Source organism: Pristis pectinata, chromosome 5, assembly GCF_009764475.1.
Source record: "Pristis pectinata isolate sPriPec2 chromosome 5, sPriPec2.1.pri, whole genome shotgun sequence".
NCBI lineage: Eukaryota > Metazoa > Chordata > Chondrichthyes > Rhinopristiformes > Pristidae > Pristis > Pristis pectinata.
In genome coordinates this window covers 14,474,338-14,487,985 of record NC_067409.1, presented here as the reverse complement: position 1 = coordinate 14,487,985, position 13,648 = coordinate 14,474,338, and the positions used below count along the sequence as shown (strand labels likewise).

The 13,648-nt window shown below is 43.8% G+C and overlaps 1 protein-coding gene across 5 annotated transcripts in view; it reads right to left on the bottom strand.

The window, feature by feature from the left end:
- The window catches only part of dpp6a (dipeptidyl-peptidase 6a), a 546,960-nt gene that overhangs the window by 212,541 nt on the left and 320,771 nt on the right, over positions 1-13,648 (bottom strand). For all 5 annotated transcript variants that reach the window (XM_052015996.1, XM_052015997.1, XM_052015998.1 and 2 more), the window contains one exon: positions 6,316-6,390. In XM_052015996.1, the coding sequence (XP_051871956.1) occupies positions 6,316-6,390 (75 nt within the window). The remainder of the gene's footprint in view (positions 1-6,315; positions 6,391-13,648) is intronic.

The window sequence follows — 13,648 nt, the reverse complement described above, 5'->3', positions numbered from 1 at the left end:
GAGGCAAATATGATAGAGGTATTTAAAAGGCTCTTAGATAGGCACATGGATGTACAGAGAATGGAGGGATATGGACATTGGTGAGGCAGAAGGGGATTAGTTTAGTTAAGCATTTAATTACTAGTTTAACTAGTTTGGCACAACATCATGGGCTGAAGGGCCTGTTCCTGTGCTGTACTGTTCTATGTTCTATGCATTATTTCCACCACTCTTAACATTTATTCTCTCCATCACCAGCACAATACAGTACTGTCTGCAATGTGCACCAGCTACAATATGCACTGCAGTTACTCAGATAGGCTAGCCTGACAACTCCTATCTGGATGCATCACGGCTTGGTATGGCAACTACTCTGCGCAGGACTACAAGGAACTGCCGAATGTTGTGGACACAGCCCAGTGCATCACAGAAACCAGCCTCCCCTCTATGGACTCTGTCTTTACCTCTCGCTGTCTTGGTGAAGCAGCCAGCCATAATCAAAGACCCCACCCACCTGGGTCATTCTCTCTTTTCCCCTCTCCCATCAGGCAGAAGATACAGGAACCTGAGAGCACATACCACCAGGCTCAAGGACAGCTTCTATTCCACTGTGATAAGACTATTGAACAGTTCCCTTATACGATGAGATGGTTTCTTGACCTCACAATCCACCTTGTTTGACCCTTGCACCTTATTGTCTACCTGTAATGCACTTCCCTATAGCTGTGACACTTTACTCTGTATTCTTGTTATTGTTTTTTACCTGTACTACTTCAACACACTCTGTACTACCTCAGTGCACTGTGTAATGAATTGATCTGTATGAATGGTATGCCAAGACAAGTTTTTTCACTGTACCTCAGTACATAGTGACAATAATAAACCAATACCAATACCAGTACCTCCTGAACCTACAACCTCTACCACCATCGAGGGCAGCAGGCGCTTCGGAACACCACTACCTGCCGGATCCCCTCTAACTCACACAATGCTGGTCCTTCCTCATCACTGGGTCTAAATCCTGAAACTCCCAAACCAACGGTGTTGTGGCAGCCCCTTCACTAGGACTGCAGTGCTTCAAGAAGACGGCTCACCACCATCTTCTCAAGAACAAATAGGGGAATAGGCCAATGAATGCTGGCCTTGCCACTGATGCCCAGATGCAATGCAAATTTAAATGCCAATGCTTCTTGTGCTCACTCTGTCTGCTGGAGTACATTGCACACCATGGTACGGTACGGCTACTTAAGGAAGAATCAAGGCGTGGGATGGTTCATCAGGATGCACTTCCAGACTCTTCCAGGCAAGGAAATGCACCAAGGACATTGGTTCAGAGTAGAAGCTGCCCACATTCATTGAGAGAGCCAAAAGTGAAGTCAAGGGACTTCTGCACTGACTTCAGTATGTGCCATACAGTTCTTGGTAGGAGTCAAAGTTTAAGAGATTAAGAAGGTTTAGAGGGATATGGGTCAAGCATGACCAGGTGGGATGAGCTTAGATGGGTATCTTGGTCGGCATGGATGATTTGGGCCAAACGGCCTGCTTCCATGCTGCATTACTCTATTTCTAAGCAACTAAAGTGAAGTGCTTAAAAAATGATGACGAAATGAGTCAATGGGAACACCATTTGACTCATTTCGTCAATGAGTCAAATGAGTCAATGAGAAGCCTGACCTTAAAGTTACAGCCAAGCCATTGAGGCAGCATCTTCTTCATGTTAAGAACAGGAGAGATCTGGACTACTCTCCTTTCTGCTGACGAGGCAGTACCAATGCAGGGTTCAGAACAGAGGGTGACAGTCTTTTAAAGAAAATGTTGAGGGTTATGAGTTCCTCAAGGGAGGAAAATAGAGTTAAGGAAGGTGGAGAACCACACAGGAGAGATTGAAGGGGACTGGCCAAAGGATGAGAAGTGACATGGGAAGAAACTTTTACTTGCAGTGGCCGCAATCTGTAATGCACTGCTGGGAGAGGAAGGTTGCAGGGTTGCAGCGAAATAGGATGGACAACATCATATTTGCAGAGAGCTGGTGCAGGATCAATGGCCCAAATGGGGTTCTAAGCTGTAACATGTTGTTAATTCCATTCCTTGATTCCATATCCAGCACTAACAAAAGTCTATGGACAGCCATCCCACAATCGAGTGAACCTTGGAGATGGAGTGGAATGTGTCAAAGCGGTTTTATGGCATGTTCAAGACTACAGAGCTCCGGGGAGGAATGTCCAGGTTGATATCCTTTATCTCAGATATGCAGCATCTGTGGTGTTTTGCTTTTCTCTTTCACTGGTTGAATGCCTTAACGTTTACTTCTAAGGAAGAAACAGCTGTTGATGGTGCTAAAGTACACTGGTGGACAATGAATGTCTTGAGGAACAGCGCAGCCTTCAAAGAAAATCCTTGTGACAAACAGCCCTTGGAATTTAAAAGGAAAGCTGAGTGTCCGTGGATGCGAAGCTCCCTGCAGCCTTGGCGAGCCAGCCATTGTTAGGTTTTGTCAGGTGTGACCACTCACTTGTCAAAAAGCAAATGCATTTAAATCTCCTTGTTGCATGAACTTCATTCAGTCGCATCTCTCCCCCTGCAAAGCTGCAGCAGCAGGTGACAGCTCCACTCTGACTACACCAGGTGGCAGTGCAGCATGAAGTGGGACATTAGTACCCAGTACTCAGGCTGGATCGAGCTTATCAACAGATTCCATTAGGAACGCCGCTCGACAGCTGACCATGGGGTGGTTCCTCTTAGACTTAATAGACTGTATAGGCTTTGTTTGTTTTCTTGAGCAGAGGGGATGGGGGAGACTGAGGGTGTTACCTGATAGAAATGGATAAAATAATGAGGGGGATAGATACAATTCTTTTCCCATAAGACCATAAGACATTGGAGCAAAATTAGGGCCACTCAGCCCATCGAGTCTGCTCCATCATTCAGTCATGGCTGATTTTATCAACCTCATTCTCCCACCTCTTCCCTGTAACCCTTAACCCGCTTACCAAAGATGAGATATGATGAGATATTTTATTAGTCACATGTACATTGAAACACAGTGAAATGCATCTTTTGCGTACAGTGTTCTGGGGGCAGCCCGCAAGTGTTGCCACGCTTCCAGCGCCAAAATAGCATGACCACAACTTCCTAACCCATACATCTTTGGAATGTGGGACGAAACCGGAACACCTGAAGGAAACCCACGCAGGCACGGGGAGAATGTACAAACTCCTTACAGACAGCGGCAGGAATTGAACACGGGTCACTGGCTCTGTAATAGCGTTACGCCAACCGCTACACTACCGTGCCTGAGGGTGCAGAGGAGGTTTACCAGGATGCTGCCTGGATTAGAGGGCGTGTGCTATCAGGAGAGGCTGGACAAACTTGGGCTCTTTTCTCTTGAGCAGCAGAGGCTGAGGATGATCTGTCGGAAGTGTATAAAATTATGAGGGGCATAGAGAGGGTGGGACAAGCAATGTCTTTTTCCCATTATTGAGCGATCCAATACCAGAGGGCATGCATTTATGGTTAGAGGGGGTAGGTTCAGAAGAGTTGTGAGGATTAAATTTTTACTGAGAGAGTGGTGGATGCCTGGAATGCGTTGCCTTATAGGGTGGTTGGAAGCAAATTCATTGGGGGCTTTTAAGAGGGGCTTGGATGGGCACACGAATGAGAGGAAAATAGAGGGATTTGGGCATTCTGTAGGTAGGAGGGATTAGCTATGTCAGCACAACATTGTGGGCCTAAGAGCCTGTTCTGTGCTGTACTGTTCTATGTTCTATGGTCTCTGTTCTATGTTCAAATCAAGAATCTATCAACCTCTGCCTTAAATATACCCAATCACTTGGCCTCCACAGCCATCTGTGGCAACGAATTCCACAGATTCACCGCCCTCTGGCCTAAAAAATTTAATCTCAGTTCTGAAAGGGCATCCCTTTGTTCTGCCCTCGGATCCTAGACTCTCCTACTAATGGAAACATCCTCTCCACCTCCACTCTGTCTAGGCCTTTCAGTGTCCGGCCAGTTTCAATGAGATTCCCCCTCATTCTTCTGAACTCCATCAAGTACAGGCCCAGAGACATCAAATGCTCCTCCCATGGTAGGGCATCTAGACAAGAGGGCAGAGGTTTAAGTGAGAGACAGGTGGTTTTAGACAGGATCTGAGGAGGATTTTTTTTCACACAGAGAGGGTGGTTGGAGTCTGGGACATGCTGGCCTGAACGATTGGTGGAAGCAGAGACACTCATGACATTTAAGAGGTATCTAGAACAAGTACTTGAATCGCCAAGGTAAAGAGGTTCTAAAGCTAATGTGGGCAAATGAGATTTGTGTCAGTAAGGAGAACATACAGCACGGATGTGGTGGGCCGAAGGGCCTGTGTCTGTGCTGTATGACTATGACTTGTGCACACATTGGCTGTCTGATCTCAGGCTCTGCATTGGACGATGGTGAGCAGTGAGGCACTGTGGAGAGCGGTCAGTGCTTCACATCCACCCCTCCACACCACAGTGGGGACAAAGATCAGTGGCCCCCATCACTCACTGACACTACAAGGGAGTCACTTGGTTTGCTTTGTTTTAATGTTGTTTTTAGAATTATGCTATTGTTTCCAGGTTTCCAAATTCAATTTTTGTTAATTTTGAATAAATTTTAAGTCTATTAGTGTACTTTCTAAATGTTTCTGTCAGACACCGCCCAAAGGCCATCAGAGCTTTCTGGGGACAAGGGAAAGAGCTTCAGGATACACTTCCTGAGGATGAGTTGCTCTTCAAAGCTGCTCTGTTTCTGGGGTGAAGATGTTCATCTTGTTGAGCTTTCTGCATGCGGTGGGAAGGGTAGGCCTAGGTGGGAAAGATAGGTTCAGGTGGGCAAGGTGAGTCCAAGTGGGAAAGGCAAGTCCAGGTGGGAAAGGCAAGTCCAGGTGGGAAAGGCCCATGCATGTGAACTCCAGGCAGTGGGCCAGGTTCAGTATGATCCAATCCAGTAGAATTACCAGTTGGGTCAGTGCACCCTTACAGAATAGAAAGATATACTTCAGAGCACTGGGCTTAATTTGTGTTGGTCATGACTGATACAGAATTGATCATACTGAAACATGTCATTCAGACCACCTGCTTTGAGCCAGAGTTTATGCACACCTTCCCACTGTAGGACATCCAAGCCTTTCTGCTTAACTTCCTATCCCTTTGTGCTGATGGAACCATTGGCCAAACCTTTTTATCTGGACTATTCCATGTACTCCTGGTTATCGCCCTCATTCTGCCTTCTGTGAGTCTGATGTGAGCCAAAGCTCATCTGTCTACAGCTTCTACTTGCACCAAGTCCTGCTCCCTTCTGCTCAATGACTTATCTCAGCTCTTGTTGAAATTTTCCCTCCACGGCTTTAGTCCCAGCACTTCTAAAAGGAAAGTGGCACTGCAAGTTTCGCCTTGGTCTCCTTTGCTTTCAAAGGAGAATTTATAGTCTCTCTTCGTGTTTATAATTCACCAGTCCTGGCACTATCTAGCCATGGTCTGATTAGTCATAAAGTCATACAGCATGGTCCTTCAGCCCACTGAGTACACACTGACCATCAAGCACCCGTTTACATTAATCCTACACTCATCCCATTTTATTCTCCTCACATTCCCATCAATACCCATCAGGGATGATTTACGGTGGCCACTTGACCTACTAATCTGTAGGTCTTTGGGATGTGGGGAAAAAAAACAGAGCATACAGAGGAAACACACATGGTTACAGGAAAAATGTGCAAACTCCACACAAACAGCACCTGAGGTCAGCATTGCACCGGGTCTCTGGAGCTGAGAGGCAGCAGCTCTAGTATCAGTGCCACATTGCTGCCCCTTGTGTTTTATACAGTTGAAACTTGACCTCCCTGCACTGGTATTCTGTGCCTCAGCCATGAAGGCAAGTACTCCATCTGCCATCTTAACCAATAGATTACTAAGCATTAAGAGAATCAAAAGATGTGGGGATTACCATAGAGTTATACAGCATGGAAATAGGCCCAACTTGTCCATGCTGACCAAGATGTCTATACGAGCTAGACCTACCTTTTTGCATTTGGAATATATCCCTTTAAACACTTTGTTGGAAAATGTCACAGAGGTGACATTCAGCTATGATCTTGATGAATGGGAACAAATTTGAAAGGCCAAGTGACCTACTCCTGCTCCCAGTTTTTATGTTCTTAACAAATCACTTGCTTCATTTACAACCCCATATTCATAATACATCTTAAAAGTTGAGATTATTTGAAAACTAATTTACAATAAAAGGTTTGGACCATTGAAACTGTGTTTTTGCCAATAGTCGGTGATCTTTAAGTAAACCAAAGACTGCACATACCTGTTCAATGTCATACGCAAGCAGAACAAACTTCATGTCTGGTGATACTTCATATCTGCTGACTTTAAATTCTTGCTGTTAAAATAAAAAAAAACATTTTACATCAGTACACAAGGTACCAATTAGTCACCTTGAATCTTACACCTTCTAAATTCTTACCATGTTCTCTGAAGTGGTATAAGCCATCATGGAGCCTTGACCAACCACATTTACTCTTTGACCTCATATAAACTACCAATGAGCTCAGGACTGTGTGGATCATTCACTTTCATCCAAGAAGTGTTTGGTTTGGACTGTATCTGTTTCAGTCTGGGGACTTTTGTTTACTTTGCTGTCTCTTCCTCTCCTGAAGCATTCCATAGGTGTTGACGATGCCCTGACATCTCACCATAGTGGCAATCATCCAAGTCAAATCAAATCAAGTTGAGTTTATTGGCATGTGCACAAGTACGTGTATGCACAGGTGCAATGAAAAACCTACTTTCAGCAGCATTACAGGCACATAGCATTAGAGGCACGATATTCAGAAGAAAAACATAAATTATGCATACATTATACAAGAATTGTACAAGAAAGAACAGAAGATCATTTGCATGCAAGCCTTGGCCATTGATGAATGATAGGCTATTCAGCCAACCAGTGTAGTGAAACTCAGCTTACCCTTTAGCTAACATCCACACCATTACATTCACTGGATAACATCAGCTGTGAAATCCTTGCCTGGAGTGCAACAGGTCATCTAATTGATTGCAGATTGAACCTGCCAAGTGTCCAATCCATGTGGTTCGGGTGAACACGGAGCCCGACTTTATTTCATGACTAATCTCCAGAGAAGAAATTTTATGGCATAGAAAGGAACACCCAAACTTTGTACCACTCTGCACTTTTTCATAAAGTTTCATGACCACGTCCAATTCAGATGATTGCCTTGAATGACAGTTTCACATTCAGCAATGATTCTGAAAGGTATTCTTCGCAATAACAAAGCCAACTGTTAAAATGAAAGAGTTCCTGCAATGAACATCACTTCAATTCCACACTGATTGCCTCAAATTTTATCAATCTCTTTTCCTATAAAATTCTCTGGTGAAACCTTTAGGTATTTATTACCACAGCAAGAAAACCTGCTGCCCATTTCAACATGAATGCCTCAATGTCCACTATTGATGGAGTGAGGTTTAGTGAGGCATTGGGATATGATATTTGATCTATTTAATATCCCAACACTCAAAACATAATAAAACTTAAGAAATGCAAACCCATACAAATCTTTCATCCAAGCAAAAGGGGAACGGAATAGCTGGTGTTCCTGCTTATTTCCCTCCAGCAGCTGTCTCCAACCTTCTACCCCTCCTTCCTCCACCTAGTTCTATCTACCTCTCAGTTTTTCTCCCTTTGTCTGCCAACGTCCATTCTCCACCTGCCACTGTCTCCCAACTCCACCCCTGCTCTCCTCCCCTACCTGGTCGGACCTACCCATCATCTTTCACCCCTCCTCAGTCCACCAATGATCTCGGGGTCCTGTCTCACCACTCCCCTTCTCCTCTTTATACTGGCTGCCTCCCCTCTCCACTCTCAGTCCTGATAAAGGGTTTCAACCCAAAATGTTGACATTTCCTTTCCCCTCACAGATGCTGCTCGACCTGTTGAGTTTCTCCCGCAGATTGTTTGTTGCAACAGAATATACATGTTGACACAAGGGGCTGTAGATGCTGCAACATGGAGCAAAAAACAAACTGCAGCAGGAACTCAGTGGGTCGGGCAGCAACTATGGGGGAAAAGTAATTGTTGATGTTTCATGTTGAGACCCTGTATCAGGAATATACACATTTTCCATTCCAGGCAGAGGCTCTTCCTTGTTACTTTACTCTGTACTCTGTTATTGTTTTTACCCTGTACTACCTCGATGCACTGTGTAATGAATTGATCTGCAGGGATGGTACGCAGGACAAGTTTTTCACTGTATGTCAGTACAAGTGACAATAATAAACCAATACCAATACCTCTTTACAAATTCATTTGGGGTAATGTTCACTCAGAGTGATAGCATCAAGCACTTGAGACCTAACCACCCCATTATATCTCTCTCTTGGCTTTTATTTATAATTGGAGGTGCTACATTGCAGTTCGCATTTGGAATCACCTCATTTTACTCTGTCAGCCAAGTCTTCTTTCTACCTAAATGTAAAACTTTCACTTTGAATCATTTGCTGTTTATGAGTCTCTGTGCAATCCCCAACCAAAGTGTGGTGCACAGTCAAGCTTACAAGTAATTCTGTGGTTGCATGCACATTTGTTCTCTGCAACCCGAGGGGCTCTGACGCTGTTTGAAGTGGTACACGGGAGAGTACAGGCGATTACATTCATGTGTGCACTGCATTGGAAATTCAGGTGAATGTGTCCTTTGTAAGTGCTTAAGAGTAATCTCACTGGTCACATGAGTGTTTCTGCAACAACCTCACAAGTCTACAAGACAGGGCCTTGGTTTCTCCTGAACTCTTGGAAAAGTAACTAAAAATGGAGCAAAAGGTTAGAGTGTCACATTAAAGTGGATTATTGCAGTTGAATCACTACTTCCTGCTTTAAAAGAGCAGTGAATGATCCTCAATGGTCCTGGTAGATTTACCGCTTCGTTTTAACTGTGGCTGACATTGCAATGTTCTTAGCTCAAACTAAATTGTGCAGCTTGGATCTCCAATGAGCTATTCCACATATGCCATCAAGTAATTGGATGGTAAGTTGGTTCATTATTGTCACATGTACTGAGGTACAGTGAAAAACTGTTTTGCATGCCATCCATACAGATAATTTCATTACATCAGTGTATTGAGATAGCACAAGGGAAAAATATAACAGAATGCAGAATGAAGTGTTACAGTTATAGAGTAAGTGCAGTGCAGGCAGACAATAAGGTGCAAGGTCATAACGAGGTAGATTGTGAGGTCAAGAGTCCATTGTATTGTACTAGGGGTTAGGGATGGAAAATGGCCTTTGAAAATCTGATTAACCATCATGGGCCTCCCCACAGTCTATTTGGGATATTGTGGCCTAGAAGTTGGTCCACACCATTTTTAGACAGTATTGGGGTTAATTCTAAAGCAACTTGTACAAGTTGTATAAATGGAACTTCAATTGCAAGGTTCATAGAACATAATTATCAGATATAATTATGTAACATTGTACAAAAATGTTGTTGATTTCAGTGCAGTGTTCTCTATTGATGTGTTGCAAATCTTTGCTGTTCTCACTGCCGAGTACAACAGGTGCTATCTTTGTAGACACACCTTAAAGGGACACACCGCATTGCCAACAATAAATTTCCAGCTATGGAGGAATGTTGCTATTGAATGGATGGATCTATGATCATGGGGTAGTGGGGAGGCGCAGGGGGATTGGGGAGGACATGGTCCCCCCCATGGTGCTGATGGAGAACAGAGACTGCAGTGGCATGTTCTTTCTGCATGGAGGGACCCTCCAGGCACCCCTGGTGCAATCAATGAATGCCTGTACTTCGCAAAGCCTGAAAGGCAAGCCAATCCATGTGCTCACTCCAGCTGCTCCTATGGGTTGAAGGGAAAGTAGATGAAGCCTTCTCTCCTTGAGAATGAAGTTTGGGCGATATTTCCCAATGCCACAGTGAGCAGCAACCTGTCAGATGTGGCAGAGATCATTAGCAGCAGCCTGGAGTGATTCTGGAGTGAGGAACCTGAGAGTGACTGGGATCCTGATCTTCATGCAGAGCTGTCTTGGCAAACCTTAGGCTGTACTTGAGGGCAGAGGAAGCCAGGAACCTGAATGAGGCCAAAGAATGCAGTTGAGTGTTGCTCCTGTCATATCACAGTTTGTTCTATGGGTAAATGAGAACTCTTGTTTTTCAGTCCAGTGAGTTTGAAAATCTCACCGGAAACAATTTTTTTGTGTTGCATTTGTGGAAGATTTATGCTGGAAAAAATCTGCTTGGGAGTAAAAAACTCCACTTGGTATATGAGGTGACTATTCTCCTGAATAGTCTGAGACACCAAGAGAGTAAATGCAAAACTGCTCTACCCCAAGTTAACCTGGTGAATGACACATGATGAATGACTTTCCAGGTCCTGATCTCTGAGTTAGCATTGAGATTGGTCAGGCTTGATCAATAATGACTTCTAGTGCTATTATAAAGTTGTTTCTGACGATTGATTCCATTATTGTACATCAAACGAGGAACAAGGCAAATGAGCTGCTTGACCCACTGAGTTCCTCCAGCAGTTTGTTTTTTTTCTTGCTCTACATTCCAGCATCTGCAGTTTCTTCTGTCTCTGAAGAAATTGTTGCAGCTACTTTTTGAGTATGGGTATTAAATTAGAGTATTTGCCATTTGCTGGCATCTCCCTACTATCCAGTATAACCACCATTCTTCTACCATAAGATCCACCGGTGCCTTGCAGTGCCCCTCCACACTCTTGGATAAATACCACCAACAATGATAACTTGTATTTATGTGGAACCTTAATATCAGGAGACATTTGAATAGGTATTCATATTCCTCTTCAAACTAGAAAGTTTATCAAATGGGGAAAGCAAGGTAAAAAGGTTTAGGGGAGGAACAGCAGAACTCAGGTCCTTTTCAGACGAGAGATTAAGCATTAATTGTGATGTGATTATATGAAGGGGTGAACAAGAGCCAAGAGTTGGGGGTGTGGAGGGAAGGGGAGAGGGTTCGAAGGGGATCTATGTGAAGTGATAAATTGCCTTGAGCTCTTTCAGCCAGTCCAGGATTCTGTTTGTTTAAAGAGGTACGCAACTCATAATCATTCAAGGTATTTTCTTCCTCCTTTGTGTTGAACTGTTTGTAAATTTTTATGATTTTTATTGCTTTATAAAGATCTTTAATTGACGTTACTTAAATTAATCTTATTGCTATTGATCTTGAGCATCTTGAGAATAAATCAGGAGAGCAATATGGCTTGCGACAGAGTGGGATCCACATTACAAAATGCTTGGCTACCAGAGCACATAAAGTGGCAAATTCAGAGGCAACATTGATAATAAGGGAGTGGATACAGTTCTTGCTGTGCAGCTGAATCCTTCTGCTATTGTATTTCAGTGACTTGCCTGTATGTTATCATTGGCACTTACTCTGGATTCGATCAAATAGATGCCACTCAATTCAGTTCATTTATTGGGAAAAATTCAGACATATATCCGATGGGTATTAGACATTTCAGTTTGGGTCTACAGAAATAATCTTGGCACAGTGTATAAAACATTTAAAAAGAAAGTCAATGGAACGTTAACTCTTCCAAGTGACAGCTGAATGTCGATCAGTTACAGATATGGGCAGAGAAATAGCAGATGGAGTTTAATTCACGCAAGTGTGAGGTGTTGTGCTTTGGGAGATTAAATGTAAGGGGAAAGTATACATTAATAGTAGGACCCTTAACAACACTGAGGGATCTTGGGGTCCAAGACCATAGCTTCCTGAAAGTGACCATGCAAGTAGATAGGATGGTAAAGAAGGCATATGGTGTGCTTGCCTTCATTGGTTGGGGCATTGAGTATAGGAGTAAGGAAGTCATGCTGCATCTATATAAAACTCTGGTTAGGCTTCACTTGGAGTCTTGTGTGCAATTCTGGTTGCCCTATTACAGGAAGGATGTGGAGGCTTTGGAAAGGATACAGACGAGGTTTATCAGTATCCTGCCTGGATGAGAGGATATGAACCACAAGGAAAGATTGGACAAACTCAGGTTGTTTTCTCTGGAGCATTGAAGGCTGAGGGGAGACCTGATAGAAGTTTACAAAATTATGAGAGGCATAGATAGGGTAGACAGTTAGAATATTTCTCCCAGGGTAGAAATGTCAAATACTAGAGGACATGAAGTTAAGGCTAGAGGTGTAAGAGCGTTCTGGCTCTTGATCACTACTCCTGGACTTGCTGAGAGGAGCAAGGGCTCGGGATAGAGCAAGTACAAGACTCGCCATGGCTGTGGTGCTCCCACAGTCAAACAGCCTATTGACACCCAACGTCCAACCTCAATTATAAATGGTCACCTGGATTTGCTTCTCTAGTCAGACCAAAAGCACTGATATCAAGAGCAGGAGGATAACTAGGGAGAGGGTAGGACCGTTCAAGGATAGGAGCTTGTGCTTGGAGGCGGAGGATATGAGCAATATCCTAAATGAGTACCTTGCATCGGTATTTACCGAGGAGAAGGAGAGGACAGTGAGATCAGAGTGTAGCATGCTAAGATCCAGGGCATTTTGAGATTGGGGAAGAGGTAGTGTCAGGTCTCTTGAAAAACATTTAGGTGGATAAGGCCTGAAAGGATATACTCCAGATTATTGAGAGAGGCGAGAGATGAGATTGCTGGGGCCTTGACCAAGATCTTTGTATCTTCGCTTGCCACAGGTGTGGAGCTGGAGAACTGGTGGGTAGCTAATGTTCCTCTGTTAAAGAAAGGAAATAGGGATAACCTGGAAATTGTAGACTGGTGAGTCTCACGTCAGTAGTAGGGAAACTAATGGAGAGGATACTTAGGGATAGGATTTATGAGCATTTGGAGAAGCATAATCTAATTAGGACCAGTCAGCATGGCTCTGTGCGGGACAAGTCACGTCTGACTAATCTGATTGTGTTTTTCGAGGAGGTGACAAAGGTGATCGATGACAGTAGAGCAGTGGATGTTGTACACACGGATTTTAGTAAGGCATTCGACAAGGTTCCGCATGGTAGGCTCATACAGAAAATTAGGATGCATGGGATCCACGGTGACTTGGCTGACTGGATCCAAAATTGGCTTGCCCATAGAAGATAGAAGGTGGTGGTGGATGGGTCTTACTCTGGATGGAGGCCTGTGAATAATAATGTTCTGCAGGGATCTGTACTGGGACCATTGTTGTTTGTCATATATGTACAATACTTGAATGAAAATATAGAAGGGTGGGTGAGTAAGTTTGCAGATGACACAAACTTTGGTGGTGATGTGGATTGCACAGAAGATTGCCAAAGGATACAGCAGGATATAGATCAGTTGTAGATATGGGCAGAGAAGTGGCAGATGGAGGTTAATCTGGGCAAGTGTGGGCATTCAACATAAATGAAGAGTACACAGTTAATGGCACGATCCTTAACTGTGTGGATGAACAGAGGGATCTTGGAGTCCAGGTACATGGCTCCCTAAATGTGGACGCACAGGTTGATAGGGTGGTAAAGAAAGCTGATGGCATGCTTGCTTTCATTAGTAGAGGCATTGAGTTCAAGAGCCAGTACGTTATGCTGCAGCTTTATAAAACTCTGGTTAGGCCATATTTAGAGTATTGCATTCAGTTGTGGTCATCTCATTATAGGAAG